Here is a 14,602-nt window from a genome sequence, read left to right as displayed (position 1 = left end):
AATTTATCATCATTGTGGGACATCTGGTTGGTATCATTATTTTAAATGAATATGAAACAGGTCATGCAAACAGGCAAATACTTCTATACAGACAGTGTTATCCCTCTGTTTGTTGTGATCCTACCTGGGGCAGCCATGAGTTAAAAACCTTTCAGTAAGTATAGATAGAGGGAAAGAGTTAAAATTCCAATCTTCCCATTTCTTCTTTTTTTTTTTTGTCTTCTCTTATTTGTTTCTGTACAACATCCAGAAAATAGTTTCAATACTAAAGGATGTTAAGTTTTCTGAGAGTTGTTTTTCTGCTTCTGTTTGGTGAGCACGTAAACCAGGTGCCTAGACATGAAACCTACTGGGAAGAGTATTCATATATTTTACGTAAAATCTGCCTCCAGTGAATCAGATTATCCCAGACATCACAAATCTTTACATCTTTTCTGAATGTCAGCAGAGCTGATAGAAATGATAACAAGTAGACACCATCGCTTATAGTACTGGTGACATCTAGAGTTACAGTACTAGAGGTGCCTGTTAAGACACCAGCTCATTGGGAAAGGTCCAAATTCAGCTGGAGTTTTCCAAAAACGTTTGGAAATTAAACATTTTTATGCTTGTCTTTTCTAAGTTTTTAATAATCATTAGAATTAAAAGCAAGAGTTTTCTATTTACTGCATAATCACTACTGTTTGAGTGATGCTAATAAAATTTGGGTAAAATGGTGTTTATATAAACCTGCTTTCCAAGGGAACAATCCATTGGTAAGTAGAATTTTTTTTAATCTCCAAATGTTTTTTCCCATGATCATTACAAACTCTTATTCCTCATAAGGGAAAATAACCATGTTTCTTACTACTAAATCTAAAAAATCATAAAGAGGTCATAAACTCTTCATAAGATTTTAATAGATTCCTTCTAGTTTTTTCCTTAAGTGAAGGTCTTTGACTATGAAGTCTTAAAGGCCCATCCCTAATGAGAACTATCACGAAGGTCATTCAGTCTTCTGTCTCAGTAGCTGTTACCAGTTTACCTTTATATTTTCATCATAGTTCATTAATTTAAATTTTAAACAAGTTAAAAGCATTCACTTTTTTCAAAGGAGACAGTTGGCATGTTAAAAGGTGTCTGCTTAGAAAACCCAGGGTTTAACTCGTTCAGTACAAAAGTGTTTGTATGTGTATTTTTTATTTTCCATGAAGGAGGGAAGGAAGTAAATCTAACCTTGTTCCTCTCAGAGAAGAACACTGAAACTATATTAACATGAAGTACAAACATGATAATTGATATTTTATATTTTTCAGCCACTTTCTTTTAAAAAGACAGAACAAGTATTTGTTTTCCGAATTAACAGATCAGAATAGGCAGTTTGTCTTTTTATGAACAGGAAAAACGAGGTTTGTCTACACTAGGCAGAAAACAGGAAAGAAGGAGTAGTCCTTGCTCTCTTGGTTCCTATCAGGCAAGTAGACCAGGTTGCTTTTCACCCCCAAGTAAATAGAATCACGTATCTGTGGTTTCTCTACCCCCTTAAAAAATTTATTTCTAATGACACCAATACTGATGATGGCTTTGTGGGTTTGAATGAATTTTTTACTTGTCTTATTTAGTTTCCCAAGGAATTCTATGATGTAAACAAAATAAGAATTATTAAGAACCCTGAATTTCAGATGATGAAATGATGTCCAGTGAGGTTTGGTTATCTAAGGTCACCTAGCTAGTGAAGATTCACTTTGAGTTTCTCATGTTTCCTAATCTCAGTGCAATGCTCTTTTTACTATACCATGCATTTACTGTAGATGTGAATTTTTAGCATGCGTCAATTATGTAGTGCCTTCAGATTATTTCTGGACTCATTGTTTTAATCTCAGTTAAATTTCTTTGGCTCATTAATTATTACATTTATTTGGCAAGTTCTTACTCAACTGCTTTTATATTCTTGCATTACAAGATGCTAATGTAGATAAAAATATTATTTGTTTTTTCTTTTTTTAGACACAGGATCTCTGTCACCCAGGCTAGGGTACAGTGGCACAATCATAGCTCACTGTTAACCTCAAATTCCTGAGCTCAAGGGATCCTCCCACTTCAAACTCCTGAGTAGCAGGAACTGCAGGCTCACACCACTGCACCCACCTAATTTTTTTAAAAATTTTCAGAGGAGACGAGGTCTCACTCTGTTGCCCAGGCTGGTCTCAAACTCCTGGGCTCAGGCAGTCCTCCTGCCTCGGCCTCTCAAAGTGCTGGGCTTACAGGCATGAGCCAACACACCCCGCCTATAATTTATAATCCCTGCCCTTGAGAAGCTGAGAGTCTAGTGAGGGAGTCAGATTCCATTTCTTAAGACAGATTTATTGAGGTATAATTGACATAAAATAAACTATTTGTTTAAAGTATACAATTATGTAAGTTTGGACGTATGACTACACCCATTAAGCTGTCTTTTGTTTAAGTTTTCATTGTTTTTTGTTTTAATTGAGGTTTGAAAGCTTTATATATTTTGGATATAAATGCTTTATCAGATATTTCTAGCATGTGTTTTCATTCTCTTCACAGTGACTTTTGAAGCACAGAAGTTTTAAGTTTTGAAGTAAGCTTATTAATGTGCTGTTTTCATACTTCCTGTTTTGGTTGCTATAGCTTTATAATAAGTCTTAAAATCAGGTAGTATGGATCCTTCAACTTTTTTCTCCTTTAGAGTCGTTTTGCCAAGTTTTAGAATCAGTATTTCAATGTTTACCAAAACAGCTTGCTGAATTTTGAGAATGCTTTGAATCTGTAGATCTATTTGGGGAGAATTGACTTTTTTTTTTTTTTTTGAGATGGAGTTTTGCTCTTGTTGCCCAGGATGGAGTGCAATGGCGCGATCTTGGCTCACCGCAACCTCCGCCTCCCAGGTTCAAGTGATTCTCCTGCCTCAGCCTCCCTAGTAGCTGGGATTACAGGCATGTGTCACCATGCTTGGCTAATTTTGTATTTTTAGTATAGACAGGGTTTCTCCATGTTGGCCAGGCTGCTCTTGAACTCCCGACCTCAGGTGATCCGCCTACCTCGGAATTGACATCTTAACAATGTTTTGTCTTTGACACATGTCTAGGATATATGTCTCTGTTTATTCATGTCAGTTTTACTCACTAGTATTTTATACTAGTATTTTATAGTTTTCATTGTATAATTCTTCCCCATTTTGTCAGATTTATCCATAAGTATTTCATAATTTTGTTGCTATTGTAAATTTTTCAAATTTCTGTTTTTAATTATTCATTGCTACTATGTGGAAATGCAATTGATTTTCAGATTACAATTCAATATATTAAGTGCTCTACCAATGTTATATGCAAAGTACCTTGGGAGCATGGAGGAAGAACAATCAACCCTACTTATGGTGTCAAGGAATGCTTCATAAAAGAAATAACATAAATTTTCTAGTTATTTTCTTGATTTTTAGCATGAATATCTTGTCCAAAATCTAGATAAATGTCTAATAATTAAAATACAAATTATTTTTAGAAGCAGTATATTAAATAATAGACTGGAAACTCTAGTATTGAGTTTAAATCTTGGAACTTTTGATTCTGGAAATTTTTAATCATATACGAAAATAGACTATTTTCATAGCTTTATTTATATTATGTGGTTTTTTATTGTGTGTTTTTCTGTTTGTTTGTTTTGAGACAGAGTCTCGCTCTGTCACCAGGCTGGAGTGCAGTGGCACAGTCTTGGCTTACTGCAACCTCCACCCTCCAGGTTCAAGTGAGTCTCCTGCCTCAGCCTCCTGAGTAGCTGGGACTACAGGTGTGCGCCACCACGCCCAGCTAATTTTTGTATTTTTAGTAGAGATGGGGTTTCACCATGTTGGCCATGATGGTCTCGATCTCGACCTTGTGATCCACCTGCCTCGACCTCCCAAAGCGCTGGGATTACAGGCATGAGCCACCCTGCCCGGCCTTATGTGTTTTTATGTGTATGTATATGAAATTTCAGACTTACAGAAAAGTTGTAAGAGTAATACATGGAATTTCCATATACTCTTTACTCAGATTCACCAGTTTACATTTTCGTCCCATCTACTTCATCATTTTCTCTATTTTCTTTTCTTGAATTGTTTAGGAATATATTGGAGATACTGTGCCCTTTTATCCCTAAATACTTTGTTGTATGTTTCCTAAGAACTAGGACATTGTCTTACATCAGCACAGCACAGTTAGTTATCAAAATCAGGAAATTTAATTTGATACAGTACTGTTAGTTAATCTACATTATAATATAATTTTGTTATTCCAATTATGACCTTTGTAGCTTTCTTTTAAGGTCATAAAAGAAATTGAAGTAGTCTTCAATTCATTCATTTATAAAATTGAAGTAGTCTTCAATTAGTCCAGGCTCATACCTTGGTATTTTTTAAACTGGAACCATTTCTTAGCCTTTCCTTGTGTTCGTTCACTTTGATATTTCTAAAGTGGATAGGCAAGTTATTTTGTAGATTGTCCTTCTTGTGTTTGTCCACTGCTTCTTCCTAATTAGGTTCAGGTTATTCATTTTGGTAGGAATCCCACTAAAGTGATACTGTGTTCTATTTAGTATATCTTTCAAGGAGACATGTGATAGCAGTTTGTCCCAATATTTGTGACACCAGCGTAATGACTTGGTTAAGTTGGGTCGACCAGGTTCCTCCACTGTCAGGTTATTCTTTTTCATTCTGTAATTAATGTATCGCTATATATTTTATATACTTTGAAACTGTAAACATCTTGTCCTCATTAAACCTTCACCTACTAATTTTAGCAGTCATTGCTAATATTTTAAACTCCCATTCTTTCTACATTTAGTAGTTGGCATTCTACTATAAGGAAGGATTTTCCCTTTTTCCTTATTTGTGTATACTTATTTATTAATATTTTTTATTAATATATATGTAAGTATAGACACTTGCATTCTTATTGTATTCAGTGGATTATGATCCATTGCTATTATCTGTTTGGTGCTAAATTGTCCCATATTCAATCAGTGGGAATGCCTTCAAGTTAACTATTGTGTGCCTTTGACATGTGTCCGTCATTCTTTAATGCACTTTCTTCTTTGAGCATCTCCATCTTTTTAGCACAAAAAGATGTTGTAGGCTCATCTTGTATATTCCCTGCACCAGCTCTGGCATCAACCATTTCTGCAGGTGATCCTGGATTTTAGTTAGTTTTTGGAAGCCAAGATTTGAACTAGAACATATATGTTACACACACACACACACACACCCCTCTGAATTTATATTGATACCTCCCATTCTTAACCAGCATCACAGCCTATATTGTACTCTTTCCCCCTTTCCATAATTGGAACTCTCTTCCCCAACAATGAAGAATGTGGCTCCCAGTATCTTCAATTTTTCTCATTTGTTTAAGCCTAATGTATACAAAAGGTGATATCAGGACTTCTAAACCATGCCACTGCAAAAAGTAAACCTGTTAAATAGAGTTCATTATTTGTTTACAGTTCTTTTATTTTTGAAGTAAAATTTACACACATTGAAGTATACAATGTTAAGTGGATAATATGGTGAGTTTTGGCAAATAGATATGCTTTTATATCCCACACCCCTATCAAGACATAAAAAAAAACATGTCTAGCACCTCAAAAAATCCCCTTGAGCCCTTTTCTGGTCAGTCCCCAACCCCAGAAACAACCATAATTTTTATTCTTTTCATTATAAATTATGTTTTTCTTTTTTTTTAAAATGTCATGTAAATACATATTATACACACTTCTGTATCTTGCTTCTTTTGCTTAGCATAATGTGAGATCTATCTATGTTTTTTAATGTATCAGTGGTTTTATCCCTTTTATTACTAAGGAGTATTCCTTTGTGTGATCGTGGCAAATGTTTTGTTAATTTTTTATCAGTAGTTGGATTGTTTCCACCTTTAGTTTTGTGATAGTCTTTTTTTTTTTAATGTCAACTTGGTTAGGCTACAGCCCGCAGTTATTCTGTCAAACACTAATTCGGGTATTGCGGTGAAAGTATTTTATAGATGTGATCAGAGTCTACAAGTAAAAGAGTTAATCTCATTGCATTCAATAAGCATTTTTTTTTTCCTTTGAGACAAAGTCTCACTCTGTTGCCCAGGCTGGAGTGCAGTGATGTGACCTTGGCTCACTGCAACCTCTGCCTCCTGGGTTCAAGTGATGCCCCTGCCTCTGCCTCCCCAGTAGCTGGGATTACAGGTGCCTGCCACCATGTTCAGCTAATTTTTGTATTTTTAGTAGGGACAGTGTTTCACCATGTTGGCTAGGCTGGTCTCTAACTACTGACCTCAAGTGATCTCCCCGCCTCGGCCTCCCAAAGTGCTGGGATTACAGGCATAAGCCACTGTGCTTAGCCACATTCAATACAATTTGCATTAAATAAGTGATAATCTGGGTGAGCCTGATTCAGTTGGGTGGAAGGCCTTAAGAGCAGAGCTGAGGCTTCTCTGAAGAGGAAATTCATTCTGTGCACTGCCACTTCACCCATGCCTGAGAGTTCCAGTGCACCCTTTGGACCTGACTAGTCAGCTCCACAATTGTGTAGGCCAATTTTTGGCAATAAATCTCTTCATATATATGTCCTCCTGGTTCCATTTCTCTGGTTGAGCAATGACTGATACAAATCTATTGTAAGTAAACCTGCTATGAACATTGTTCTTTGCAGTTTTTGTGAGCACACATTTTTAGTATTTGTTTAGTAGATATCTAGGAATGGAAGTTCTAGGTCAAAGGATATGTGTATGTTTAATTTTATAAGGGATTGCCAAATTCTTTTCCAAAATTATTACACCAATTTATGTTCTACCAGCAATATATAATGAGATTTCCACTTGTTTTCCATCCTTGTCAACATTTAGTGTTGTCATTCTTTTTTATTCTTTTGTATTTTAGCCTCTCTTTTGAGTATATGGTGGTTTCTCACTGTGATTTTTTTATTTGCATTTCTCTGATGACTAATAATGTTGAGCAATATTTTATGTGGTTGTTAGCCGGTTGTATATCTTCCTGTGTGAAGTTTATATTCAGGTCTTCTGTCCATTTTTATAAATTGGGTTGTGTTTTTATAATAGACATGTAGGAGTTTGTCACGTATTCTGAACACAAGTCCTTTGTCAGATATTTGATTTGCAAATATTTTTCCTCCAGTCTTGTCTAAGCATTTTCCTGAAGGTGTTTTTTCATTGTTTGTTTGTTTGTTTTTGTTTTTGTTTTGAGATAGAGCCTTGCTCTGTCACCCAGGCTGGAGGGCAGTGGCATGATCTCAGTTCAGTGCAACCTCCGCCTCCCCAGTCTCCATTTTTCTTTTTTTCTAGTGTCTTTTTTTTTTTTTTTTTTTGTGAGATGGAGTCTTGCTCTGTGGCCTAGGCTGGAGTGAAGTGACACAATCTCCGCCCACTGCAACCTCTGCCTCCTGGGTTCAAGCGATTCTCCTGCCTCAGCCTCCTGAGTAGCTGGGATTACAGGCACACGCCACAATGCCCAGCTAATTTTTGTATTTTTATTAGAGACGGAGCTTCACCATGTTGGCCAGGCTGGTCTCGAACTTCTGACCTCAGGTGATCCACCAGCCTCGGCCTCCCAAAGCGCTAGGATTACAGGCGTGAGCCACTGCACCCGGCCAGTAGTGTCTTTTTTGTTGTTATATTTACTCCTAGGTATTTTATGGTTTTTGACATTATGGGTAATGGATTTTTAGAAAATGTTAATTTTCCCATTGTTTGTTGCCAGTATACAGACATACCCTTGATCTAAGTTTACTTATATGCTTTTTCTTTATTTTAATTTCCCCTTTCTTTTCTTTTCTTTTTTTTCTTTTGAGACTGAATCTCGCTCTGTCTCCCACGCTGGAGTGCAGTGGCACGTTCTCGGCTCACTGCAACCTCCGCCTCCCAGGTTCAAGCAGTTCTCCTGCCTCAGCCCCGCTAGTAGCTGGGATTAAAGGCACACACCACCACACCTGGCTAATTTTTACATTTTTAGCAGAGGTGGGGTTTCACCATGTTTTCCAGGCTGGTCTCGAACTTCTGACTTCAGGTAATCCACCCACCTCTGGGATTACAGGCATGAGCCACTGAGCCTGGCCTCTCTCTTTAGTTCAATGATTCCTTAGGATTTGCTATGTAAACAATCATGTTATCTACAAATAGGGACAGTTTGACTTATTTTTTTTACATTCTTTATGCCTTTTTGTTTATTTTCTTGCCTTATTGCACTGGCTGGAGAGACCTTCAGTACAGTGCTAAACAGAAGTGATTCTTGCCATGTTATGATAGGTGGAATGTTTTTGCCATTAAGTGTGAAGTTAATAGTGACAGATTGTTTGTTTCAGGTACTGAGCAGTACAGTGAATACACAGGCTATGCTGAGACATATCGTTGGTCCCGGAGCCATGAAGATGGGAGTGAAAGGTGAGTCTGTTTCTGTCTTCAGTATTCCATGGCTAAAAGCAAAGGAATTTGGGCTTGACCCTCACACACTCTCATTCCGTCTACTTGTATTTCAACAAGTGAACTTAAAAAGAAAAAAGAAAAGAAATCAGCATTACAGGTTCATTGGTATTGAAAACACTATTACCATCTTCCTGTACCAAAGGGAAGAACAGAGAAGATAAAACCAAAAGTCTAAAGCAAAGACAAAGAGGGGCAGAATTCTTTACAGTTCTTTACCTCTGAGCTACAATCAGAAACCGCGGAGGTTAAATTCCATGTTTAAATCTCAGTAGAATAGGTTCTAATCAGAGCTTAAAGCCTTTGACCAACTTAATAAGTGATCTTTAATTTTTCTGTGAAATTAGGTAGAGGAAATCTATGTTGCGACAGTTGACCTAATGCCGCAAACCAGTTGATGGCAGAACCTGCAGTGTGCTTTGCTGCTCCTGTCTCCTATTTCTTCTTGAAATACAGTCTTCTACTTTGACATTCTTACTTCTAGTTAACCAGAGATAAAATTTTGCAGAAATACTACCTGAAAGCTTGTGGGGTTTTTTGTTTTGTTTTGTTTGTTATTTGATGAGAAAACCATTGTGGCAGAAAGAATCAGCTCTTGCCCACGTGCCACAGATTTATTCCTCGTAATGTCTCAAGTCCATCCTCTGCTTTCTTTCTCTTTATTTTGTTTAAAATATATGGTTGCAACAAACACCTATGTAGATGTTTATTCCTGATAATTATTTACAAACCAGCATGAAGATTTCTATTGTTGGTTTTCAGTTTGAAAAGTTGCTTGGCACAGCAATATATGCAGGTTCATAAAGAGATTAAATATTTGGGATTTTACATGTTTCCAAAATTATCATCTCAACCAGTCCTCTCTATTTCCACAGGCAGCATGGTATTGTCTGCTTTGATGTCTTTGTTATTTTAAAAATAGTTTCTCACAGTCAGCAATTGAGCACAGTAGGTAGAATGCTGCACTGAATTATTTCACATTTTTGTAACACTTCTTAGGATTATTTCCTGGACAGTATATAGTGATGTTACAACCCCAGTGATTTAAAGCAGATCTCTCAAAGCAAAGGAGGAATGAGCTTTTGTCAGGATGCAAATTCCATGTCCTTAGTATTAGAGGAAAACAAAGAACTAGATTCCTTTTGTTTGCCCCCAAATCCTTTAACCTCTGAGACTTACTATAAATGATTTACCTGTTTACACTATGTCATTGTGTTGTCTCTGGGTAATTTTTCATTTTACTTTTTAATGCCTAACAGTGCACACTGTATATGCCTCAATCTAAAAATAAAAGGTGTTTCCTTTCCTTTCCTTTTGCTCAGACCTGCAGACACTGGTTTGTTTTTAATATTTTAACACAGCTAAAGTCTTGGCAACCTGACCACTGAGAGGATTTTATTTGAGCGACTACCTGTTCCTTATCTTTTCTCCCCTTTTCATCCTGTCCCAGGGACGACTGGCAGCGGCGCTGCACTGAGATCGTTGCCATCGATGCTCTTCACTTCAGACGCCACCTCGATCAGTTTGTGCCTGAGAAAATGAGACGCGAGCTGAACAAGGCCAGTAACCTTATTTCTTAGTTCATCTGGCAGCTGTCATCTATTTACTGCCATTTTATTAATGCTGAAATTAATGCTTTCTGGTAATTCTTGCAGTGTCAGTATGTCTGCCCACAGCTCTCCTGATTTAATGGCTCTGTCAGCTTGTACAAGATGTACTTTCCATTTTGTAATTGTTTGATTCGCAGCTAAGGTTGCCAGATAGGCTGTTGCTTAGTTTTAAACCCCACACATGCATTTATCTCATCAAGTACCTTAGCTGCTATGGAACATTATCATTATAAAACCGTATAGAAACAAATGAGCTCTGAAAATTTTTTCTCAGACCTGCTTAATGACATTTTCTCTACAAAGTATGCTATCAGGGTTAAAACAGAAAAACTGAAAAAGCCAGGTCAAATGTTGTTCTATTTTAGGTAAGATTTATGATGGAATCTATTATTTTCTGTAATACTTAGTGCTGCCTACTATATTCATTTTTTTCTTTTTTATTACAGAAATATAAAAATGAGCCATACCTGTTGTTCAAATTTTCAGTATTGGCAACCATAATAAATAAACTCTGTTACACAATAGAGAGCTGATTCTGTTCTCCGGATTTTGGGCTTTCCCAAAACAGCAGAGATTTTCTTTAGTTCCTCAAATTATTCACTCAGCAGAGATTTTCTTTTTCTTCTTTTCTTTCTTTTTTTTTTTTTTTTTGAGATGGAGTTTCGCTTTTGTGGCCCAGGCTGGAGTGCAATGGCATGATCTCGGCTCACTGCAACCTCCGCCTCCCAGGTTCAAGTGATTCTCCTGCCTCAGCCTCCCAAGTAACTGAGATTACAAGCGCCCACCACCACGTCCAGCTAATTTTTGTATTTTTAGTAGAGATGGGGTTTCACCATGTTGGCCAGGCTGGTCTCAAACTCCTGACTTCAGGCGATCCTGCCCGCCACAGCCTCCCGAAGTGTTGGGATTACAGGCGTGAGCCACTGTGCCCAGCCTAGAGATTTTCTTTAGTTCCACAAATTATTCACACAGCCAAGAACACTGACCCAATTCTGAAAATCATTCTTTCACTCCCATGAGTAGGATTTGGTTATGAGATTATTAGGATAATGAGGCTTGTGGTTTTACATGGCTATACATGGTGTGCCAGTTCCTACACAGACTTCTGAGAATAATAACAGTGATCTAGACAGACTTTTACTACACTTACAACTTAGTAGATATTTTGAACATAATTAAGTACCTTATATCCTGATCTATTTGGGAGAATCTAATTTATTGTTGAACATGTTCTCATATGTATAATTTTTAAAATTATTTTAATGTTTAGCGTTCTCAAATTTTATAAAATGTTTGAAGAATAATGTACTATTTTTTAAAGTTGAACTTACGTAACAGACATCATTTATTTAAAAATGAAAATAAAAAGTAATCCCTCAGAATAGCTATCCAGAAAGACTGGCCTTTGGTGTATTAACAGTTCTAAAGTTCTCTCCTACCTGACTCTGAAAGTCAGAGATTTGCCTGTACTGAAGATTTGTTTTGTTTTGTTTTTTGTTTTTTGTTTTTTTTGAAGCAGGATCTTTGTTGCCTAGGCTGGAGTGCAGTAGCATGCGCAATCACAGCTCACTGCAGACTGTCAACCTCTCTGGGCTCAGGTGATCCTCCCATCTCAGCCTCGTGAGTAGCTAGGAGTACAGGTGTGCACCACCACACCCGGCTGATTTTTCTTTTTTAGATACACTAGGTTTCACCATATTGCCCAGGCCAATTTCAAACTCCTGGGCTCAAGCGATCTCCTCCCCGTCGGCCTCCCAAAGTGCTGGGATTATAGGCATGAGCCACGACGCCCTGCCTGAAAAGTATCTTTTACTAGTAATTGGATACATTTTAAATGTAAGCCTATTTTCACTGTCCCAAACTCTTGCCTTAAAGCAGTTGTCCCCAGTGCCATGATGTTTTTAGGATAGAGCATATAGAGTAGAATAAGATTTATCTTTAAATTTTCATGAGGTGCTACTTACCTAAACATGTATATGTGAATTTGTCACACAGTCAAGAGGACATTTATATAAGCAGTAGGTTGTTGGAGAGAAATATGGAAAAGGAAAGTAGAACCAAAATGTGTTTAGCCACGGTTAATACATTAATACAAACTGAAAGCTTCCCTATTTTATGAATGAACTCTATACTCCCACATATACTTTTCTATGAGAACTAGATCATTCGCTTTTAGAAGTTATCCTAAATTATGATCTTTTAAGAAGGTAACTTTGGGCATAAGTCTTTTTTAAAATTGCCAGGTCCAGTTGATTCTCTCTGCACTTACTTGTGTATCACCAACCTTCAGTTTGCCCATCCTCAAAGACACCAGAAATTTAAAAGATGTATGTGAATAGGTTAAGTTAGTTGTAAATATTGGCAACATGGAAGAACATTTATTTATAGAATATAGAGTCTTAATGAGGGGCATTTTATACAAAGAATGAGTCTTTAAGTAACCGGGCAACAGGAGTTTTATTTCATTAGGAGTTGGTGGCAGTCAGTCACACCGCCTTATGGAAGTGTCTCAAAAATATTTTGTTAAATGACTTGACTGATAATTAAATAACTTTTTTTTTTTTTTTGAGATGGAATTTCACTCTTGTTGCCCTGGCTGGAGTGCAATGGCACGGTCTCAGTTCACTGCAACCTCTGCCTCCCGGGTAGAAGTGATTCTCCTGCCTCAGCCTCCCAAGTAGCTGGGATCAGAGGCACGCACCACCACGCCAGACTAATTTTTGTATTTTTAATGGAGATGGAGTTTCATCATGTTGGCCAGTTTTGTCTCCAACTCCTGACCTCAGGTGATCTGCCCATCTTGGCCTCCCAAAGTGCTGAGATTACAGGCGTGAGCCACCAGGCCTGGCTTAAATAACTTCTTAGACAGTGTTAATTTAGGTTTTTGAGGTAAATATTTTAGAAGTTACATAAGTACATTATCTTAAATCACTCAATATGTCACAAAATGTTATATATTTCCTAAATATTCTTCAGGTGCTCAATAAAGCCTAGTAAGTTGAGCGTCAAATCAAGTTTGGGACAGATGAAGCCATATGAAGCAGATGGGTTAATTTTTAATGTATAGCGATGCAGTTCTACATTCATTTTCAACCTGCTATTATTCATGTCAATATGCAATAAAGTCTAATTTATAATTCATAAAAGATTCTTTTCAGTCAAATGCAGGTGAAATTTTTTTTTTCAAATTATACAGATAACAATAGTAAAAGTAATTCTTGCCATTAAATGATTGCTTACTCTCTATGAGGCATTCTACTTAGTGCTTTAAATGCAGTGTCTGATTTAGTCCTAACCACTCAGGGAGGCATAACTATTTTTCTTGTCTCTAATTTAGAGACAGTTCACTTCTTAGGAAGTTGAGTAATTTGTCGCAGGCCAGATCACATAGCTGGCCACTGACCAAACCAGGGCTCAAATCCAGGCTCCCCAGACTTCAAATCTTTTTTTTTTTTTTTTTTTTTTTTTTTTTTTTTTAAACGGAGTTTCACTCTTGTTGCCCAGGCTGGAGTGCAATGGCACGATCTCAGCTCATTGTAACCTCCACCTCCCGGGTTCAAGTGATTCTCCTGCCTCAGCCTCCCGAGTAGCTGGGATTACAGGCATGCACCACCACACCCGGCTATTTTTGTATTTTTAATAGAGACAGGGTTTCTCCATGTTGGTCAGGCTCATCTCGAACTCCCAACCTCAGTTGATCCATGTGCTTCGGGCTCCCAAAGTGCTGGGATTACAGGTGTGAGACACTGTGCCCAGCCAAATTATTTTTAAAAATGTAAATCCTCCACATAGAGACTACTATAACTAGGTCTGACCTTCTAGACTTTTTATGGTTCAAACTTAAATCATTGAGAATATTTCTGCTTTTGGAATAGTCTCCTACATGCTTATTCCTGAATCACTCTTCTTTTGTGATCATAAATTTCTGCTGTGAGCAAGGTACCTGTTAAATGCTTTTCTCAATATGCTTTTCTGTTTGATATAGTTTTTCAAGAGCCTATCAACACATGGACTAACTTTGAGAAAGCACCTAGTTCAGGGCCTGGCACATGGGAAGGCATCTGATAAATGTGTGTTCTTTTATTCACTGATATATTCCAAAAAATGTGTTCTTTTAGCAAAGAATTGGTTTTTTAATTCTTTCACTGAAAAAGGAAAAAGCAGTAAATGATTTTGTTAAATGTCATTGGCAACTTAATCAGAAACTAATCCAAATTAGGCCTTCTAAATTAAAGCATTTGTCCCTTACTAGTTACATTTACCTATTAAAATTGACTTAAGAATTTTGGTTATGAGCAGCAGGAATCTCACATAAACTGACAGCACAACTTGAAGACAATGTTTAATATTTTATATCTCTTGTTTTGCAAACTTTTAGAGTAGAAGTCTGTGTTAAATCACTTTAGAGATGACTTGCACAATTCTACTTTTGTGTGTGTGTGTGTCTGTGTGTGTCTGTGTCTGTGTGTGTGTATGCATGCCGGAGAGAAAGGAGGAAAAGAAAAAAAAACCCACATTTTTCTAAGCGAAAAAGCA

General features: G+C 37.1%; 1 protein-coding gene across 4 annotated transcripts in view; it reads left to right on the top strand.

The window, feature by feature from the left end:
• Positions 1-14,602, top strand: part of PARG (poly(ADP-ribose) glycohydrolase) — a 136,203-nt gene that overhangs the window by 96,611 nt on the left and 24,990 nt on the right. For all 4 annotated transcript variants that reach the window (XR_001114968.2, XM_030798265.1, XM_003278183.4 and 1 more), the window contains 2 exons: positions 8,339-8,417; positions 9,907-10,015. Coding sequence is in view for 3 of the 4 variants with exons in the window: in XM_030798265.1 (XP_030654125.1) it covers positions 8,339-8,417; positions 9,907-10,015 (188 nt within the window). In the remaining variant the exon portion in view is untranslated. The remainder of the gene's footprint in view (positions 1-8,338; positions 8,418-9,906; positions 10,016-14,602) is intronic.

This window comes from Nomascus leucogenys, chromosome 18 (genome assembly GCF_006542625.1).
Source record: "Nomascus leucogenys isolate Asia chromosome 18, Asia_NLE_v1, whole genome shotgun sequence".
Lineage (NCBI taxonomy): Eukaryota > Metazoa > Chordata > Mammalia > Primates > Hylobatidae > Nomascus > Nomascus leucogenys.
Note: the sequence above shows the minus strand (reverse complement) of the source record. Positions and strands in the feature narration are given on the sequence as shown.